This window comes from Delphinus delphis, chromosome 4, assembly GCF_949987515.2.
Source record: "Delphinus delphis chromosome 4, mDelDel1.2, whole genome shotgun sequence".
NCBI lineage: Eukaryota > Metazoa > Chordata > Mammalia > Artiodactyla > Delphinidae > Delphinus > Delphinus delphis.
Window position 1 is genome coordinate 66,924,983 of NC_082686.1, and position 23,441 is coordinate 66,948,423.

Consider the following 23,441-nt stretch of genomic DNA (forward strand, 5'->3'; position numbering starts at 1 on the left):
TTAACAGGAATGGTTTGCATCCCGACAGGTCTTGTCTTTGTCTGTGGTGGTTATCATTCTCCTTGGGCCCATATGAATGCCCATATGGCTGGCACACAACTGTACTAGGCGTCTTAGGTTATCTAACTGTGCCCCTAACTGTTCTAGAAAAGGTCTAACAGGAGGATTCATGATTCAAGAACTGCTTCCTTTGGCAGGGTCTACTTCCCTGATTAGGAGTTAAAACAAAGAAGAATATAATCAGGAACCTTTCCTCAACTCTTAGAGAACATTGCAGATTCCATTGCTAGGGCACTAATTGCCCAACAAAAATACTTAGACTCTCTGGTCACAGTTGCTCTTGATAATAAGATAGCCCTTGATAATCTTTTAGCTGAGCAGGGAAGTGTCTGTGCTATGACCAATACCATCTGTTGTACCTGGATTGACACTTCTGGTGAAGCTGAAACTTAATTATGTAAGATCACTGAGTAAGCCACTTGGCTTAAAAGGGTGACTCCTTCAACAGTGTCTTTGACTGGTTTGGGTCTTGGGGACTATGGCTCTGAAGCACACCCCAAATACTGGGAGTTATCCTATTTATAGCTGTCATAAACATCAGCACATTGGATTCTCTCAAAAGTTTTAAATGCATGTTCACAGCCACTGACCAGCAGAGAAGTGATCTCCCTGAGTGGAACATCAGAAAAGAAATGAGGAGAACAGCCACCTTAAAAATTGTGAACCTGTAACAGGGAAGAACAAAATCTGACTCCATGTTGGATCTGTTTCTTTTACTTAACCTTTGCTTCCTGTTGCTTTTGTGACTATAATCACTAAAAGGATGCTCTTTATAGCTATAAGCATACATAGTGGCGTCCCTTGGGGAACCCTGCCCCTCTGCCTCAATGTTAAACCAAAGTGCCTTCATTCAGCTCACAGGGAAACACCCTGCCCCTGCCCGCCCGTGAATGGCTGCAACAAAGAAGAAATTAACACATCTCCTCCCAGACGCTGGCCAAACCAGAAGATATTTTGCAAGACTTAGAGCCTTTTTACTTTACTTCCTCACCTCCTCCCCATCTCTGTTCTATAAAAGAAACTAGCATCCAGACCCAGATAAGATGGTACTCTAGGACTCTAGTCTGCCATCTTCTCGGATGCCCAGCTTTCCAAATAAAGTCGCTATTCCTTGCCTCAACACCTCATCTCCTGATTTATTGGTCTGTTGTGCAGCAGAACAAGCTTGGACTTGGTAACAAACCTGAAGTCATGGCCTGTGAATATCACAGGAGTTCATCAAAGACGTCATGACCTATGGATAGCACAACAAAGATCAACAAAGCTGCAGAGCAGTAGTTGAGAGCGAAGCTAATGCCTTAAATTTTGATCACATCTCTCAGGCTGAGAGTATGATGAAAAGGAGGGAACTGTTAAAGAGAAAAGCCACAGGCCCCAAATGGCTAAAGCCCATGATACCAAACCTAGATTTAATACCTAACCTAATTGCAGTTTTGACCTTCACCAGAAATGTAATCTTAATCAACCAGTCTAGAATTTCCTGGTCAGCACCAAGAGGTAATCTGTCCATCCTCCCTCCCCACCCCCCCGCACCCCCACCCACCCCCAAGATACAATCTGCATGATAAAACCCCCTTGCCTTTCCCTTTTACCCCCAAAAAGCTGCCCTGGTATAAAAATAATCCTTTCTTTTATTTTGCTAATAGCTCCTTTGCCCTATCCTTCTTCCTACAAAAACCTTCCATCTTTTAGTAAAACCCCTTCTAGTTCCTAGATTGGATGCTGCAATTCATGAATCACCTAATAAAGCTAGTTGGATCTTCAAATTTACTCAGCTGAATTTTGTTTTTTAACAACATCCAACAATGGATTCTACTGGTGAGCTGAGGGGTAATAGACTAGTGAGAGTGTAACTTGGCTAGACCCTTCTGCAGAGCAATTTGGAATCTAATAAATCTATATATATGCACTTACCTTCTGAAATCTCACATCTAGGAATTTACTCTGAAGAAACATCACCAACAATATGAAAATACATATGCACAAGGTAATTCATTACAGATTGTTGGTAATGGCAAGCTATTTGAGACAATCTGAATGTTGGATGGGTTTTCTGGCTTTTACGTACCGGGCACTGAAAGGGTGGCCAGTCTCCAAATACATCAGTTTCTATTCAGAAAATTAACATTAATACAATACTGTATCTAATCTACACACCTTACTCAAAATTTACCAATTGTTCCAAGTATGTCCTTTTTCTAATCCAATCTAGAGTAAGGTGGTACATTTAGTTGTCATGTCTCTTTAGCTTGCTTTAATTGGAATCAGCTCCTCAGTCTTTGTTTCCGTGACCTTGATATTTTTGAAAAGTGCTGGCCAATTATTTTGTAGAATGTCTCTCAATTTAGGTTTGTCTGATGTTTCTCTACAGTTAAATTTACATTAGACATTTTTGATAAAAATATTCCAGGAGTAATGTTGTGTCTTTCTCAGTATGTCACATGAGGAGGCAGATAATGTTGATTTCTCATATTACTATGTTTCATTAATTTTGATCAGTGAAGGTTCTGGGCTTTCAGAAGAATCATAGTCATGGCAATAATAGCTTTAGAATCACACAGAAAAGATTCCAAAATATGTTTACAAATTTTTTCCAATTAAATTTTTAAAAATGTGTACTGACTTCAGATGACTCCCTGGAAGGGTTAAGTATGATATGTGGTATGCTGTTACCACACAGATACTCCCACATCTGAATTTTTTCACCTCAGGTCTTTTATTACATATTTCTAAGCAACTATGAATATATCCAAAGATTCTGTGAAAATCACAGGCTCCAGAGGAGATCAACACCTTTACAAGTAGGTTTTAAAGCATACTCTATGTAGGTTTCAGCCAGAGGCACACCCCAAAGTGACAAAATCTCCCACCAATGGATCTGCCAATCTGGGGTCACAGGGGATGACCCTGCCCCCACAGCTCCACATTCTCTGCTTGGGTTGCATATGCTTAAGACTCCAAGCAATTTCATCCTTCAAAATCTAGGTAGAGGTAGCTATACAGCTATAGCTATGCTGGCTGTAGTGCATGCTGTACTAGGGCCCACTAGTAGGAATCACACCTGCCGTTGCTGCCGAAGTACACGGAGTAGAGCCCATGATGTGAGATGGCACTGCGCAGTGAGGCCCTTTCTTTGACTACGCTCCCATCCCTTCACACATGTTTCAAGTTTCAGAGCATGTGTCAAACCAAAGAGGAAAGAAGCACTGAACTGGAAATGAGATTAATGCTCTAATTTAGGACAAATTTTTAAAACCTGAAAATAAAACTGTTAATACTTGAAACTGCCTAAACAGCTATAGAATCTAGCTAAGATTCCATATAACAGTGAGTTCAAAGAATAGTGGTTGAGAAAATAATTAAGCTATTCCTTGATAATATGCTGAGTCCAGCCCATTCAATGAATTCGTTACACACTTACACACACACACACACACACACACATCAAGAAGTCCTCTTCTCATAAACTGTTTTTGAGGGACTAGTATTCCAAAGAATATTCCAGAAGAGTATATTTTAAAGTTTTCTTGCCTGAAGAAAATCTAAGATGAGTCCTGGATATATACTGAGAACTAAAATCCATCAAAGCAGAAACATTGGTAACTTAACTTTACTCAAACTTTCTAGGAGAGAGTTATGATACATTTAGAAGTGTCTTTAAAGTCATAAAATATATTTTAAACATACAAAAAAAGAAAAAAGTAATCCTCAAGGGGAAAAGGAGCCACATTTTCTTCCACTTATACCAAATATGGCACGATATTATCTAAGGGAAAAATATTTTAGTATATTATCTATTATTTACAAATTGACCTGTTTTCATTTAATAACATATGTAGACAAGGGGTTTTTTCTTACCTTTTAAAAGGCACAGCATTTTTCAGAACACTTTCCACGTCAGCAACATCTGCTCTGGCAAGATCGGCCACAGTAAGAAAGCCAGAAGCATAGAGGAATCTGGCTCTCTGTGCATTAAGTAAGGATACCCGGACCAGGTCACACAGCTCCCTCTGGATGCCAAATGTAAGACGCTTCTGAAACTGGGACAGTAGTAGTTCCATGTTGTGCCAGCCCAGGCGGTTGGAAAACACTGTAATCATCCCTAGAATATTCATATAATATTTATTGAATTAAAAATTCTTTCTAGACCAATTCTCCGTTTCTTGAGATGTATTTTTATTTCACTGCTGTTATTTTTTCTGCAGAATTATAAAGTTTAACAGGCCCAAGGTATAAAATAATAGGAGAGCAGACATCTTTAAGGGCCTAGCTAATTGGCTAGACACATTAAATATCATCTCATTTTTTCTTAATCATGAACTTGCATTTGAAAAAATTGAGGCAGAGCACATAAACACAAAACAAACAAAAAGCCCTCACTAGTTTGCCTCTCTCTCTCTATTTTTTTCCTTACTTTCTTTAAAGAAGAAAGAACTCTTAAAACAGGTAAAGAACTCTTTTCACCTAGAGGAAAACAAGAGAGCTAATTTAAATTGTCAAGTGCTGAGAGGATTATTTACAAAGAGTGAAAGTCCCATTGATAATTTCATAAAAAAAAAAAAAAAGGTTGCCCAGCTTGATAGCTATACCCTCTTGAAATAAAGAGGCCAGAGTAGCCAAGTCTCAAGTCATTAAGAAAATCACTTCCCTACAAGAACATTAACCCTAGAGGTAATCTGAGATCTTTGATGCCAGTGAGTTGAAGGGTAAGTCTCTCCCTTCTTACTACCCTCTCCTGGCATCTTTCCCTCGGTAATCTCTCATGCACACAATTTCACAAGGAAACTTCTTACACATGTAAACACACTCTCCAGCAGCCTAGGATTTCCCTCCTAAGGGCTTAAGGATTTCTTGGTAAAATCAGACCTAGAACTTCCCTTGTTTGCCTAGCTTAGAAGATAAGAGTTTAATTTTATTAAGAAAGACCAGTATTTCCTTAGAGAACAGATATTTAAAACAATGAGACAGAAGTCCAGAAAGCCCTCTCCACTTGCCATCTTCCACAATAACAAGTATTAATCAATAACTTGATGAAAAAATGAAGACCAGTGAGAACTGTGTCTGTTTCTTCTTACAATATGCTCCCCCACCAAAAAAAAAAAGACAGAAAAACAGAAAGAAGAGCGATGGTCAGCAGGTTGCTAGGGAATGGAAGGGGACCAAGATCCAGACACTCAGCCAGCTGCCAGTCTTCTGTAGCAGGGTAACTGAGCCCACAGGAGTCATAGTTTTGGGTGTTTTGATGATGACAGGAACTATATAAAATTATGGCTTAACATGATCCCTCACTTTTAGAGAAACCTACAGTAAAATGGAATTTGAAAAAAAGTAATCTTAACTTGACCTCAAACCACAGAGTCTTAAATAAATGTGGGAACACTTGTTTAACTGACCTGCATAAACAGCAGCCGACTGTTGTAACGATTGAATCTGTCCACGACTGCATCCATATTTCTGATTAATTTCCTTTAAGGGAACTTCACTGATTAAATCTAATAGCACAAGACTGGTAAAAAACCTAGAAAGTAAATTACCAAAAGTATGGTAAGAGGTCACTTATGTCTACTATGAAAGTACAATGTATGTTGAGAAACAAGAAAGAACCAAAAAAGGTAAGAGGGTGAGAAGGTGAGAAGATTCCTAATAGGATATAGGATTAGTGGACAAAGAGCTCAATGTTCGTAAATTCTAACATACGTTAGTACTATAGCAAAAAACTAATATCTGTATAACAAAAAGATTTTGTTCATATTTCAATAATGCTAACTAATTTTAAGAAATGAGACTGGGTTCAAGAAATATGATGGCACAAAAATTTTAAAGAACACTTGATACACAATTATATCACCTAATCATATTTCAATCAAAATTTGGTTATAAAGAAGTTTTGATGTGAAAGGCAATTGTGCCACAAATAAGCCAAGTATATAATCCTTACAAAATTTACACTTGACTATGATGTAAATAATATGAGACTAATGCTTTAAGAAAAATAATTTTATTATATTTCAAAGAAGCTAAAGCCTGTACAATTTCCCCACCTGAATCTTTTAATTGGCTCTTCCCTACTGGTAACAAATCAATTCAAAGGATGATACAAACCATATCCTCAAATGGAGCCACACTACGTTGGCAATTCTGATCATATCTTCTTTAAGGGAAGAAAGTAATTAAGAGTTCTACTTTAAAAAGTCTTGATATATAGTGGCTTCTTATAAGCTACAAAGAAGAAACTAAAATATCAATAAATTCAGTAAATACAAGAAGTTGAAAATTTTTACTATATTCAGCCAAAACTTTTATTTTAATGACAATGAAAGTGATTACAATAAACTGAACATCTACTGTATATCCAATACTGTGTTAAAAACTGGATAGTCCAGGCTCCTTGATATTTACCTTTTATGGATGGCCATTTGTCGGTGCTGTTTCTCAGTTCTGGCTGCTACTCTTCCTTTCACACAGCGAGCCAAGAACCCTTCTTCAACTCCCACTAGCTCTGCCACCCGTTTCATAGAAGCTGGCAACTTCTCCCATAAACAGAAAAATCGATACCAATCAATAGTAGTCCAATCCTCAAACACAGGTGTAACCTAAAGGGAAGAAGCATCATTCATTACCTAAAACTATTGCATTACAAAAGGGACAAAATCGTAAACGTATACTTCATGTTAAAAACAAAGGCCTCATGGGCTTCCCTGGTGGCGCAGTGGTTGAGAGTCCACCTGTCGATGTAGGGGACACAGGATCGTGCCCTGGTCTGGGAAGATCCCACATGCCGCGGAACGGCTGGGCCCATGAGCCATGGCCGCTGAGTCTGCGTGTCCGGAGCCTGTGCTCCGCAACGGGAGAGGCCACAACAGTGAGAGGCCCGCGTACCGAAAAAACAAACAAACAAACCAACAAAGTCTTCAGTATTTGGAAAAATTTCTAAATATGATAATGCCTCACTTATATGGAAACTTCATTTAATCACAAACAACTCACTGACAAGAGAAGAGACCACTAAGCACACAAGCTGGATTTTACAGAATCCAAGGACTTTAATCATAGACACTTTTAACCTCGGTATTCTGATGTTAAATACAATCTTAAGTATTTTGTATGACTCCTAAGAAAATACAGGGAGGGGAAAGAGGAATCAATATTCACAATTGCTATAATATATTTATTATCTGAAGTGTCCAGTATTAAACAACAACAAAAAAAAACGAGACATTCAAAGAAACAGAAACATGTGTCCCAAACACAGGGGAAAAAGCAGGCAAAAGAAACACCTTTGAGGGGTTCCAGATGTCAGAAATATCTGCAAAGACTTCAAAGAGACATTAAAAGTATGGTCAAAGAACAGCAACAACAAAAAAAAACATGCTTAATAATGTAAAGGAAAGTATGATGACAATGTCTCATCAAGTAGGGAATATGAATAAAGAGAAATGATTAAAAAAAAAGAGCCAAATGGAAATTCTAGAGTTAAAAAATACAACTGAAATGAACTATTAACTATAGAGCTCAACAGTAGATGCAAGCTGGCAGAATAAAGAATCAGCAAACATGAAGATAGATCCATCAAGATTATGTAATCTGAGAGGTGAGAAAAAAGGAAAAAAAAAATGAACAGAGCCTCAGAGAAATGTGGGAAGCATTAAAGTGTACCAACACATGCATAATGAGAGTACCAGAAGAAGACAGAAAGGAACAGAAAGAACATTTGAAGAAATTATGGCTAAAACCTTTCCAAATTTAACGGAAAACTTTACATATGCCAGAGACTAAAAGTGAACTCCAACTAGGAAAGCTCAAAAAGACCCACACCCTGATGCATCAGAGTCAAAATGTAAAATACCAAGTGAAAATCATGAAAGCAGCAAAAGAAAAACAATGCATCATATACAAGGGAAACCAAAAAAAATTAAGAGCCGACTTCTCATCAAAAACAATGGAGGACAGGGCTTCCCTGGTGGCGCAGTGGTTGAGAGTCCACCTGCCGATGCAGGGGACATGGGTTCGTGCCCCAGTCCGGGAGGATCCCACATGCCACAGAGCGGCGGGGCCCATGAGCCATAGCCGCTGAACCTGCGCGTCCGGAGCCTGTGCTCCGCAACAGGAGAGGCCACAACAGTGAGAGGCCCGCATGCTGCAAAAAAAGAAAAAAAACAATGGAGGACAGAATGCTGTGAAACAACGTGTTCAAACTGCTGAAAGAAAAGAAAAGTCAACAAAGAATCTTATATAAAGGAAAACTAACTTTATAAAATAAAGGCATAACAAAGACATTCCCAGATAAACACAAAATTTGTTGCTAGCAGATCTGCCTACAAGAACTACTAAAGAAAAGTTCTTCTGGTTGAAAGAGAGTGACCCAAAACAGTATATTAATTCCACACAGAAAAACAAGGAGTGCCAACAAAGGTAACTGCATGGGTACTTGTAAAGACAGTATTATTGCATATTTCCCCTCTTTTCTTCTCTTGACTGACTTTAAAAAGCAACTGTACAAAACAGTATGTATAAAACATATAAAAATACAAAATGTTTGACAATAACAGCCCAAAGGAGGCAGATGGGAGCAAAGCTATATTGAAGTAGGAAATAACAAGAGAGAGTAACTAAATCCATAGAAACAAAAAAAGGGAAGCACAAATCTTAAATAAAAATGTAAATATAACAAATTTTATATGTATACATTTGCTCTCCTTTCTACTCTCAGCTTCTTTAAAGACATAAAATTGTATAAAATAACAATTATAACAATGTATTGTTGGGTTTGTAACACATGTAGATTAGATGTAACATGTATAACACTAATAGCACCAAAAAGAAAAAAAAAAAGGAATAGGAATACAGCTATACAAGAATAATGTTTCTATATCTCAATGGGATTAAGTAAGTATAAATTTTAAGCTGTATATGCTAACCCCTTGAGTAATTACTGGGAAAATAACTTCAAAAAATATAGAGAAAAAGTAAAGAAATTTAAATGTTATACTAGAAAGTTTTGCTTAATTCAAAAGAAATCAGTAAAAGTACAAGAGAACAAAAGAAGACGTGAGATATATAGAAAACAGACAAAATGTGGAAGATGTAAATCCAACTACATCAATAGTAACATGAAATGCAAATGGACTAAATAATCTATCAAAGACAGAGATCGACAGATTGGATAAGAAAAAAGCCAGAATCCAACTATATGCTGTCTATAAGAGACACATTACAGATTCAAAAATACAACAGGTCAAAAGTAAAAGGAAGTGAAAATATGCAAGCCACAACTATAACAAAGCCAGAGTAACTAGACTAATATCAGATAAAATAGACTTCTAAAAAAAAGTTCACAGAAGAGGAATATTTTATAATGACAACAGGACCCATCCAACAAACAAACATAACAACTGTAAATACATACAGGGTTCTGAAACACATGAACAAAACTTGACAGAAATGAAGAAACAGACAATTCAAAAATAAGAGTTGAAGATTTAAATACCCTCACTTTCAACAGTGGAAAGAAGAACTAAGAAGATCAACAGGAAATAGAAGGTGAAAACGATACAGTAAATCAACTAGACCTAACAGACATCTGTAGAACTTCAACCAGCAACAGCAGAATGCACATTCTTTTTGAGGCCACATAGAACATTTTCCAGGACAGACCATCTACTAGGCAATAAAACAAGCCTCAATAAATGTAAAAGGATTGAAATCATGTGAAATATGTTTTCTGACAATGGAATGAAATTAAAAATAAATTTTAAAAAATTTTGGAAATTCACAATGTAGAAATTAAACAAGATGCTACTAAATAACAATGGGTCAGAGAAGAAATCACAATTGAAATTAAAAACTACCTTGAAACAGATGAAGATAAAAAATGAAAACATAAAATACCAAAATTTATGGGATACAGTGAAAGTAGTGCTTTGAAAGAAATTTATAGTTATAAATGCCTATACTAAAAAAGAATAAAGATCTAAAATCAATATCCTAATCTTCCACCTTAAGACACTGCAAATTGAAGGGCAAAGGAAAGCCAAAGCAAGAAGGAAAAAAAAAAAAACTATAAAGAGCAGAAATTAATGAAACAGAGTAAAAAATAATAGAGAAAATCAACCTACCCAAAATAGGTTCTGTTAAAAGGTAAACTGAAACACATTAAAATTTTCAAGAGTTTATTTGAGCACGCACCAATTAGAATTGGGCAGTGCCAAACCAAAGGCAGTTAGGAGTCCTCTAATGACAGGAGCTAGGGGCAAAGTTTTTAAAGAGAAGATGCTGAAGAAAATCAAAGCAATTACAGGACTGGTTATAGCTTCAGCAGTTGCCTTATTTGGGAGAACCTAGTTGGCTTTTTGTGATTGGTTGTTCTCAAGTTTCACTTTCTTGGATTCAAGTGCATTGACTAAGGCTTAAGTTCTTGTTTGCTTACATAAGCTGCTAAGACAGGCTTCCTTATTTAAGTATTGTTAACAGTTCTTTGAAACAATACTGAAACCTTTAGCTAGATTGATCAAGAAAAAGAGAGAATACTCAAATTACTAAAATCAGGAATGGAAGAGGGGACACTACTACTGCCTTATAGAAATAAAAAGAATCATAAAAAAATACTATGAACAATTGAATACCAATAAACTAGATAACCTAGATGAAATGGACAAATTCCTGGAAACATACCAACTACCAAAACTGATTCAAGAAAAAATAGAAAATCTAAATAGACCTAAAACAAGAATAGAGACTGAATTAGTAATCAAAAAATGTACTCCAAAGAAATGTCTAAGCCCAAATGGCTTGACTGGTGAAATCTATTACCAAATGTTTAAATAATTAACAGCAATCCTTCACAATTTCTTCCAAAAAGAGAGAGGAACACTTCCTAATTCATTCACTACCTCAAAACCACACAAAATCATCATGAGAGTAAAGAACTACAGACCAATGTGTCTTAAGAATGTAGATGCAACAATCCTCAACAAAATACCAGCAAACCAAATCTAGCAACATGTAAATAGTACTATACAACATGATCAAGTGAGATTTACCCAGAAAATTCAAGATTAATATCATATCTGAAAATCAAATAATGTAATATCAATAGAATAATGGACAAAAATCCCATGATGATCTCAATAGATGCAGAAAAAGCACGTCACAAAATCTAACACCTTTTTGTGATTAAAAAAATTCAACAATCTAGGAATAGAAGGTAAATTCCTCAACCTGATAAAGGCTATGTGCAAAAAATCCACAGCTAACATCATACTTGATGGTGAAAGCCTGAACACTTTCCCTCTAAGATCAGGAACAAGACAAAGATGTCTGCTCTCACTATCTCTATTCGTATTTAACTAGAGATTCCAGACAGGTCAAGAAAAAGAAATAAAATTCATCTATAGTGGAAAGGAAGAAGCAAAACTACCTCTATTTGCAAATGATATGGACTTGTATATAGAAAATCCTAAGGAATCCACCAAAATACTATTAAAATTAATGAACAAGTTTAATAGGCTGCAGCATACAAGATCAAAATATTAAAAAATTGTTCATACATTTCAATAAACAATCTGAAAAGAAAATTAACAAAGGAATTCCATTTACAATAGCATTAAAAACAATAAAATGTTTAAGAATAAGTTTAACAAAAGACATATAAAACTTGTACTCTGAAAACTATAAAAACTGTTGAAAGAAATTAAAGACCTACACAAATGTGAAGACAGCCATGTACACTAACTGGAAGACTTAACATTGTTAATTGTCATCAAAATTAAAAATCTTTGTGCTTCAAAAAACATAATCAAAAACTTGAAAAGACATCCCACAGAATGCAAGAAAATATTTCCATATCATATATCTCATAAGAGACTTGTATCCAGAATATATAAAGAACTCTTACAACTCAATAATAAAATGATAAATAACCCAATTTAAAAATGGGCAAAGGATCTGAGTAGATATTTTTCTAAGGAAGATAGATATTCATGTGGTCAAGAAACAGATGGAAAGGTGTTCAACGTCACTACCCATTAGGGAAATACAAATTCAAACTATAATGAGATAGCACTTCAAGCCCATAAGGATATACTTAAAAAGACAGATAAAAACAAGCATTGGAGAGATGTGGAGAAATGTGAACCCCTGTACATTGCTTATGGTAATGTAAAATTATGCAGCTGCTTTTTAGGACTTTGGAAGCTCCTCAAAATGTTAAAATTAGAGTTACCATATGATCCAGCAGTTCTAATTCTAGAAATATACCTAAGAGAATCCAAAACATCTGTCCACGAAAACTTGAATATGAATGTTAACAGCAGCATTACTCATAATAGTCAAAAAGTAAAAACATATCAAATGTCCATCATTTTGATGAATGGATAAAGATGTAGTACATCTCTACAATGAAATATTATTCTGCAATATAAAGGACTTAAGAACTGATACATGATAAAACATGGATGAACCTTGAAAACATTATGCTAAGTGAAAGAAACCAGCCATAAAAGACCACATATTATATAATTCCATTTATATGAATAAGAATAGAATAGAAAGTCTATAGAAAAACAGAAATCACACTGGTGGTTGCTCAGGGGTAGGGGAAGATGAGGAGGTTGAAGGAAAATGGGGAGTGACTGCTAATGGGTACAGGGTTTCTTTCTGAGGTGATGAAAATGTTCTGAAATTAGATGTTGATGACTGCACAACTCTGTGAACATACTAAAAATCATTGACTTGTACACTTTAAATTATATACTATGTGAATTGTATTGCAACACAGCTATTTAAAAAAAACTCAAATTCCCTATGAGAAAATTTTCAGAACACTCCTGAAAGCCCCAAAGTAGACTCAAAGAAATAGAAAAACATCTCTTTTCATAAATAAGACCAATCAAATTAAAAAGGATGTCAGTCAGTTCTCCTCCATGTTAATGTATAAATTTAACAATACCAATGAAAATACCAAGTTAATTCTAAGCGATATATGAAAAGGGAGGTAAGCAAGAATACCTATGAACACTAAAAAAGGAGAGCAATGAAACTAACCCTACTAGATAATACAACAAAAGCTTTTAATTAAAACAGAGGTAGTAGTGTACATATTGGTAAAATTGGTCTGTTGTCAGGTCAACAAATGAAATAGAAATATACCCAACAACAAATGGAAATTAGAAATGCGTCTAAACACAAATGCAAATTAGTACATAAAAATTGGAGAAAAAAGTTAAATGAAAGCTGAAGAAAATTTTTCAGTCACTGTGTGTAAACAAATCTTTTTAATAAATAAAGATGTGACTACAGATAGCCATTATGAAAAAAGATAAAATTGAAGAACCATATATTAGAATAAACTCTAAATGGAATAGAGCGCAAAAGAGAGGGACTACAATCATATAATTACTTGAAGAAAATGTGAGAGAATTTATAATCTCAGAACAAGAAAAGCATTTCTCACTGATTCTAAAGTTCAAAATTCAACTACATTTTTTTTTAAATGCTATACAAAACACACAATAAACAAAGTCAAAAGCCAAGTGAAAAACTAGGAGAAAAATATTTATACCACAAAGAACTACTCTCCCTAATATATGTAAAAGAATTGTTAAAACTTAAGAAAAAGACCAAAAATACAATAGAAAAATGTGCAAAAGACATGGACAACTCATAGAAAATAAAAGAATACTACCTTAAACATATAGAAAAAATGTTCAAATTTATTCATAATAAAAAGTGTAAATTAAAAGTACACTCAAAAATATAAAAGCTTGACAATATAATTTTATTTATGAGGTTGTGGGAAAATAACCACTCTCATATAGCACTGGTAAAACTGGAAAATGATATAAACGCTATAGAGGGCAATGCAAAACCAAAATCACCTATGTCTTTACACTTGACCCAGCAATCATACTTCTAGGATTCTTTTGCAAAGATACACCTCCATCAAAACTAAACTAAACAATAATATATGCCAAAGTTACTCACTGCAGCATCATTTGCCATACCAAAATACTGGGAACAACTCAAATATCCATCAGAGAACTGACTGAATAAACAATGGATTATCCACATACACAATGGGGTTATACAGATATAAAAAGAATAAAAATCCCATGAACTGACAAAGAGTGATTTCCAAGATATATTAGATATATTGTTAAAGGGGAAAAAGAGGTACAAAGTAATGTATATAGAATACTATCCTCTGAATAAGAAAGGTAAAGTGAGACTGTATCTAAGCACTTGCTAATATTTATTAGCACTTGCTAATATTTATACAATGAAAAAGACATACACCAGAAACTAATGAAAACAATTATCTATGAAGGTAAGAGGAAATGGCATGCAGAGCATTGACATATAGCTGCCAGACTTCACTGGGTATTCCTTTTTATATAGTTCTGACTTTTGAATCACATAAATGTTTTAAATATTCAAAAAACAAAATAGTACATGCAAACTTAAATGTTTTATTTAAAAAAATACATGTACATTAACTTGGCAATTTTTTGAGATAGGGTTAAGGTCTTTTGAGTGTGAGTCTATTGATTAGAATTTACCATGGCTTTCTTATGTAAACCATACTCACAATACATTGTCTCATAAATCCAGTTACTCTTTTGGTCAAGTGAAATTAGACATTAAAGAAAATTGCAAAATACTCTGTGAACAGTATCCTTCTAGTTGTTTTCCATATAGATTATAATTTTTTTTCAGAGCTTTACAGAAGTCTCACTCACATGTTTTATCAGCAATTATTTTAGTAACTTGCATTAAATCTAATTTTCATAGAAGGAAACTGGCAGTCTGACTCTAGAGCCCATAATCATAACCAATGTAAAATAAATGAGACTTATTTATAAGGCCATGCCAGATAACTGGTAAGACCAGCTTTGAGATTCTTCTTAGACACATTCTCAGGCACAGAAGTTTGAACACATTATCACCCACGTAGTACACATGTTCACTGGAAGGGGGGACGGAGGGAAGGCCCTGTCCAGAAATTTCTCCTCTGCTCGCCTCTATATAGTGTTTTTATTGAAATACATTTCTTGATAAGCCTTCCTAATTCTTATAATTTCAAATTTACCCCCCACTCTCTTGCCTATCAAAACACATGCATTTGCTCTTTCCCCCTTCCCAACTTTATTGAGGCATAATTGACAAATGAAATTGCATATATTTAAGGTGTACAATATACTGATTTGACATATGTATTCACTGTGAAATGATTACCACAATCAAGTTAATTAGCACATCTATCACCTCACATAGTTACCACTGTGTGCATGTGTGTGGTGAGATTCTCTCCGTAAGCAAATTCCAAGTATACAATACAGTATTATTAGCTAAAATCACTATGCTGTACATTAAATTCCCAGAACTTATTCATCTTACACAGGCATACATTGGGGATATTCTGGGTTCAGTTCAAAACATTACAATAGAGGGAAGAGGGGGAAGATGGCGGAAGAGTAAGACGCGGAGATCACCTTCCTCCCAACAGATACATCAGAAATACAACTACACGTGGAACAACTCCTACAGAACACCCACTGAACGCTGGCAGAAGACCTCAGACCTCCCAAAAGGCAAGAAACTCCCCACGTACCTGGGTAGGCCAAAAGAAAAAAGAATAAACAGAGACAAAAGAATAGGAAAGGGACCTGCACCAGTGGGAGGGAGCTGTGAAGGAGGAAAGGTTTCCACACACTAGGAAGCCCCTTCAGGGGCAGAGACTGCGGGTGGTGGAGTGGGGAAGCTTCGGAGCCACGGAGGAGAGCACAGCAAAAGGGGTGCAGAGGGCAAAGCGGAGAGATTCCCGCACAGAGGATCGGTGCCGACTGGCACTCACTAGCCCGAGAGGCTTGTCTGCTCACCCGCCGGGGCAGGCGGGGCTGGGAGCTGAGGCTAGGGCTTGGCTAGGACTGGCGGCGTGAACACAGCCTGAAGGGGTTACTGCACCACGGCTAGCTGGGAGGGAGTCCGGGGAAAAGTCTGGACCTGCCAAAGAGGCAAGAGACTTTTTCTTCCCTCTTTGCTTCCTGGTGTGCGAGGAGAGGGGATTAAGAGCGCTGCTTAAAGGAGCTCCAGAGACGGGCGCGAGCCGTGGCTAGTAGCACAGACCCCAGAGACGGGCATGAGAGACGCTAAGGCTGCGGCTGCCGCCACCAAGAAGCCTGTGTGCGAGCGCAGGTCACTATCCACACCTCCCTTCCGGGGAGCCTGTGCAGCCCGCCACTGACAGGGTCCCGGGATTCAGGGACAACTTCCCGGGAGAAAGCACGGCGCACCTCAGGCTGGTGCCACGTCCCGACGGCCTCTGCCACCTCAGGCTCGCCCCGCATCGTGCCCCTCCCTCCCCCCGGCCTGAGAGAGCCAAAGCCCCCGAATCAGCGGCTCCTTTAACCCTGTCCTGTCTGAGCGAAGAACAGACGCCCTCCGGCGACCTACACGCATAAGCGGGGCCAAATCCAAAGCTGAACCCCGGGAGCTGTGCGAACAAAGAGAAAGGGAAATCTCTCCCAGCAGCCTCAGGAGCAGTGGATTGAATCTCTACAATCAACCTGATGTACCCTGCATCTGTGGAATACCTGAATAGACAACGAATCATCCCAAATTCAGGAGGTGGACTTTGAGAGCAAGATTTATTATTTTTTCCCCTTTTCCTGTTTTTGTGACTGTGTATGCGTATGCTTCTGTGTGAGATTTTGTCTGTATAGCTTTGCTTTCACCATTTTTCCTAGGGGTCTATCTGTCCATTTTTTCTTTTGTTTTTTTACTTAAAAAATTTTTTTTTCTTCATCAATTATTTTTTATTTTAATAACTTTATTTTATTTAATCTTAGTTTATTTTATTTTATTTTATCCTCTTTCTTTCTTTCTACTTTTTCTCCCTTTTATTCTGAGCCATGTGGATGAAAGGCTCTTGGTGCTGCAGCCAGGAGTCAGTGCTGTGCCCCTGAGGTGGGAGAGCCAAGTTCAGGTCACTGGTCCACAAGACACCTCCCAGCTCCACGTAATATCAAATGGTGAAAATCTCCCAGAGATCTCCATCTCAACACCAACACCCAGCTTCACTCAACGACCAGCAAGTTACAGTGCTGGACACCCTATGCCAAACAACTAGCAAAACAGGAACACAACCCCACCCATTAGCAGAGAGGCTGCCTAAAATCATAATAAGTCCACAGACACCCCAAAACACACCACCAGACGTGGACCTCCCCACCAGAAAGACAAGATCCAGCCTCATCCACCACAACACAGGCACTAGTCCCCTCCACCAGGAAGCCTACACAACCCACTAAAACAACTTTAGCCACTGGGGAAAGACACCAAAAACAACAGGAACTACGAACCTGCAGCCTGCAAAAAGGAGACCCCAAACTCAGTAAGATAAGCAAAATGAGAAGACAGAAAAACACACAGCAGATGAAGGAGCAAGATAAAAACCCACCAGACCTAACAAATGAAGAGGAAATAGGCAGTCTACCTGAAAAAGAATTCAGAATAATGATAGTAAAGATGATCCAAAATCTTGGAAATGGAATAGAGAAAATGCAAGAAACATTTAACGGGGACCTAGAAGAACTAAAGATGAAACGAGCAATGATGAACAACACAATAAATGAAATTAAAACTACTCTAGAAGGGATCAATAGCAGAATAACTGAGGCAGAAGAACGGATAAGTGACCTGGAAGATAAAATAATGGAAATAACTACTGCAGAGCAGAATAAAGAAAAAAGAATGAAAAGAACTGAGGACAGTCTCAGAGACCTCTGGGACAACATTAAACGCACCAACATTCGAATTATAGGGGTTCCAGAAGAAGAAGAGAAAAAGAAAGGAACTGAGAAAACATTTGAAGAGATTATAGTTGAAAACTTCCCTAATATGGGAAAGGAAATAATTAATCAACTCCAGGAAGCACAGAGAGTCCCATACAGGATAAATCAAAGGAGAAACACGCCAAAAAACATATTAATCAGGCTATCAAAAATTAAACACAAAGAAAATATGTTAAAAGCAGCAAGGAAAAAACAACAAATAACACACAAGGGAATCACATAAGGTTAAGAGCTGATCTTTCAGCAAAAACTCTGCAAGCCAGAAGGGACTGGCAGGACATATTTAAAGTGATGAAGGAGACAAACCTACAATCAAGATTACTCTACCCAGCAAGGATCTCATTCAGATTTGATGGAGAAATTAAAACCTTTACAGACAAGCAAAAGCTGAGAGAGTTCAGCACCACCAAACCAGCTTTACAACAAATGCTAAAGGATCTTCTCTAGGCAAGAAACACAAGAGAAGGAAAAGACCTACAATAACAAACCCAAAACAATTAAGAAAATGGGAATAGGAACATACATATTGATAATTACCTTAAATGTAAATGGATTAAATGCTCCCACCAAACACAGACTGGCTGAATGGATACAAAAACAAGACCCATATATATGCTGTCTACTAGAGACGCACTTCAGACCTAGGGACACATACAGACTGAAAGTGAGGGGATGGAAAAAGATATTCCATGCAAATGGGAACCAAAAGAAAGCTGGAGTAGCAATTCTCACATCAGACAAAATAGACTTTAAAATAAAGACTATTACAAGAGACAAAGAAGGACACTACATAATGATCAAAGGATCGATCCAAGAAGAAGATATAACAATTGTAAATATTTATGCACCCAATATAGGAGCACCTCAATACATAAGGCAAATACTAACAGCCATAAAAGGAGAAATCAACAGTAACACATTCATAGTAGGGGATTTTAACACCCCACTTTCACCAATGGACAGATCATCCAAAATGAAAATAAATAAGGAAACACAAGCTTTAAATGATACATTAAACAAGATGGACTTAATTGATATTTATAGGACATTCCATTCAAAAGCAACAGAATACACATTTTTCTCAAGTGCTCATGGAACATTCTCCAGGATAGATCATATCTTGGGCCACAAATCAAGCCTTGGTAAATTTAAGAAAATTGAAATTGTATCAAGTATCTTTTCCGACCACAACGCTATGAGATTAGATATCAATTACAGAAAAAGATCTGTAAAAAATACAAACACGTGGAGGCTAAACAATTCACTACTTAATAACGAAGTGATCACTGAAGAAATCAAAGAGGAAATCAAAAAATACCTAGAGACAAATGACAGTGGAGACACGACAACCCAAACCCTATAGGATGCAGCAAAAGCAGTTCTAAGAGGGAAGTTTATAGCAATACAATCCTACCTTAAGAAACAGGAAACATCTCGAATAAACAATCTAACCTTGCACCTAAAGCAATTAGAGAAAGAAGAACAAAAAAACCCCAAAGTTAGTAGAAGGAAAGAAATCATAAAGATCAGATCAGAAATAAATGAAAAAGAAATGAAGGAAACAATAGCAAAGATCAACAAAACTAAAAGCTGGTTCTTTGAGAAGATAAACAAAATTGATAAACCATTAGCCAGACTCATCAAAAGGGAGAAGACTCAAATCAATAGATTTAAAAATGAAAAAGGAGAAGTAACAACTGACATTGCAGAAATACAAAATCATGAGAGATTACTACAAGCAACTATATGCCAATAAAATGGACAACCTGGAAGAAATGGACAAATTCTTAGAAATGGACAACCTGCCAAGACTGAATCAGGAAGAAACAGAAAATATGAACAGACCAATCACAAGCACTGAAATTGAAACTGTGATTAAAAATCTTCCAACAAACAAAAGCCCAGGACCAGATGGCTTCACAGGTGAATTCCATCAAACATTTAGAGAAGAGCTAACACCTATCCTTCTCAAACTCTTCCAAAATATAGCAGAGGGAGGAACACTCCTAAACTCATTCTCCAAGGCCACCATCACCCTGATACCAAAACCAGACAAGGATGTCACAAAGGAAGAAAACTACAGGCCAATATCACTGATGAACATAGATGCAAAAATCCTCAACAAAATACTAGCAAACAGAATCCAACAGCACATTAAAAGGATCATACACCATGATCAAGTGGGGTTTATTCCAGGAATGCAAGGATTCTTCAATATACGCAAATCTATCAATGTGATAAACCATATTAACAAATTGAAGGAGAAAAACCATGTGGTCATCTCAATAGATGCAGAAAAAACTTTTGACAAAATTCAACACCCATTTATCATAAAAACCCTCCAGAAAGTAGGCAGAGAGGGAAATTTCCTCAACATAATAAAGGCCATATATGACAAACCCACAGCCAACATCATCCTCAATGGTGAAAAACTGAAAGCATTTCCACTAAGATCAGGAAAAAGACAAGGTTGCCCACTCTCACCACTCTTATTCAACATAGTTTTGGAAGTTTTAGCCACAGCAATCAGAGAAGAAAAGGAAATAAAAGTAATCCAAATCGGAAAAGAAGAAGTAAAGCTGTCACTGTTTGCAGATGACATGATACTATATATAGAGAGAGAATCCTAAAGATGCTACCAGAGATCTACTAGAGCTAATCAATGAATTTGGTAAAGTAGCAGGATACAAATTTAATGCACAGAAATCTCTTGCATTCCTATACACTAATGATGAAAAATCTGAAAGTGAAATCAAGAAAACACTCCCATTTACCACTGTAACAAAAAGAATAAAATATCTAGGAATAAACCTACCTAAGGAGACAAAAGATCTGTATGCAGAAAATTATAAGACACTGATGAAAGAAATTAAAGATGATAGAAATAGATGCAGAGATATACCATGTTCTTGGATGGGAAGAATCAACATTGTGAAAATGACTCTACTACCCAAAGCAATCTACAGATTCAATGCAATCCCTATCAAACTACCACTGGCATTTTTCACAGAACTAGAACAAAAAATTTCACAATTTGTATGGAAACACAAAAGACCCCGAATAGCCTGAGCAATATTGAGAAAGAACAACGGAGCTGGAGGAATCACACTCTCTGACTTCAGACTATACTACAAAGCTACAGTAATCAAGACAGTATGGTACTGGCACAAAAACAGAAATATTGATCAATGGAACCTGACAGAAAGCCCAGAGATACCCACGCACATATGGTCACCTTATCTTTGATAAAGGAGGCAGGAATGTACAGTGGAGAAAGGACAGCCTCTTCAGTAAGTGGTGCTGGGAAAACTGGACAGCTACATGTAAATGTATGAGATTAGAACATTCCCTAATACCATACACAAAAATAAGCTCAAAATAGATTAAAGATCTAAATGTAAGGCCAGAAACTATCAAACTCTTAGAGGAAAACACAGGCAGAACACTCTATGACATAAATCACAGCAAGATCCTTTTTGACCCACCTCCTAGAGAAATGGAAATAAAAACAAAAATAAACAAATGGGACCTAATGAAACTTCAAAGCTTTTGCACAGCAAAGGAAACCATAAACAAGACCAAAGGACAACCCTAAGAATGGGAGAAAATATTTGCAAATGAAGCAACTGACAAAGGATTAATCTCCAAAATTTACAAGCAGCTCATGCAGCTCAATAACCAAAAACCAAACAGCCCAATCCAAAAATGAGCAGAAGACCTAAATAGACATTTCTCCAAAGAAGATATACAGACTGCCAACAAACACATGAAACAATGCTCAACATCATTAATCATTAGAGAAATGCAAACCAAAACTACAATGAGATATCATCTCACACCAGTCAGAATGGCCATCATCAAAAAATCTAGAAACAATAAATGCTGGAGAGGGTGTGGAGAAAAGGGAACACTCTTGCACTGCTGGTGGGAATGTGAATTGGTACAGCCACTATGGAGAACAGTATGGAGGTTCCTTAAAAAACTACAAATAGAGCTACCATATGACCCAGCAATCCCACTACTGGGTATATACCCTGAGAAAACCATAATTCAAAAAGAGTCATGTACCAAAATATTCATTGCAGCTCTACTTACAATAGCCAGGGCATGGAAGCAACCTAAGTGTCCATCAACAGATGAATGGATAAAGAAGATGTGGCACATATATACAATGGAATATTACTCAGCCATAAAAAGAAACGAAATTGAGTTATTTGTAGTGAGGTGGATGGACCAAGAGTCTGTCATACAGAGTGAAGTAAGTCAGAAAGAGAAAGACAAATACCATATGCTAACACATATATATGAAATCTAAAAAAAAAAATGTCATGAAGAACCTAGGGGTAAGACAGGAATAAAGACACAGACCTACTAGAGAATGGACTTGAGGATATGGGGTGGGGGAAGGGTAAGCTGTGACAAAGTGAGAGAGTGGCATGGACATATATACACTACCAAATGTAAAATAGCCAGTGGGAAGCAGCCACATAGCACAGGGAGATCAACTCTGTGCTTTGTGACTACCTAGAGGGGTGGGATAGGAGGGTGGAAGGGAGGGAGACACAAGACGGAAGAGATATGGGAACATATGTATATGTATAACTGATTCACTTTGTTATAAAGCAGAAACTAACACAGCATTGTAAAGCAATTATACTTCAATAAAGATGTAAAAAAACAAAACAAAACAACAAAAAAAACCATTACAATAAAGCAATTATCATAATAAAGTGAGCCACACAAGTTTTTTGGTTTCCCAGTGCATATAAAAGTTATGTTTTGGTTTAACAGTGCATATAAAAGTAGTCTCTTAAGTATGCAATAGTATTATGTCTAAAAAAACCATGCACACATCTTAATCTAAAAATAATGCTGTAAGGGAATTCCCTGGCGGTCCAGTGGTTGGGACTCCATGCTCTCACTGCTGAGGGCCGGGGTTCGCTCCCTGGTGGGGGAACTAAGATCCCACAAGCCGCAAGGTAAGATCCCTCAAGCCGCAAGGCACAGCCAAAAATAAATAAATAAAAATAAAATTTTTAGTTATAAAAAATAAAAATAATGATGTTCGAAAAATGGCACCAAAAGACTTGTTTAATGTGGGGTTACTACAAAACTTCAATTTCTAAAAAACAGATGCAGTATCTACAAAGCACAATGAAGCAGAGCAAAGTGCAATAAAACGAGGAGGTATGCCTTTAACTGAAAGTTTGTACCCTTTGACCAACACCTCCCCATGTCCCCCATACCCCAGCCCCTGGCAACCACCATTCCCCTTTGTTTCTGAGTTCAACTTTTCCGATTCTCCATTAGCGAGACCATACAAAATTTTTCTTTCTCTGTCTGGCTTATTACACTTAGTACAACACCCTCCACGTTAATCCATGTTGTCACAAATAGCAAGGTTTCCTTGTTTTTTATGGCTGAATGATATTCCATTGTATACATAGTTATAAAATCCTATTTTAAGCTAATAACAACTTAACTTCGATGCTATACAAAAACTCTATGCTTTTACTTCTCCATCCCCTCATA

General features: G+C 36.8%; 1 protein-coding gene across 1 annotated transcript in view; it reads right to left on the reverse strand.

The window, feature by feature from the left end:
• POLQ (DNA polymerase theta) overlaps positions 1 to 23,441 on the reverse strand; it is a 114,256-nt gene that overhangs the window by 59,550 nt on the left and 31,265 nt on the right. Inside the window, exons 13-15 of the mRNA XM_060009907.1 lie at positions 6,460 to 6,653; positions 5,454 to 5,578; positions 3,919 to 4,162 (exon numbers count right to left, since the gene is read on the reverse strand). Of these exons, the coding sequence (XP_059865890.1) occupies positions 3,919 to 4,162; positions 5,454 to 5,578; positions 6,460 to 6,653 (563 nt within the window). The remainder of the gene's footprint in view (positions 1 to 3,918; positions 4,163 to 5,453; positions 5,579 to 6,459; positions 6,654 to 23,441) is intronic.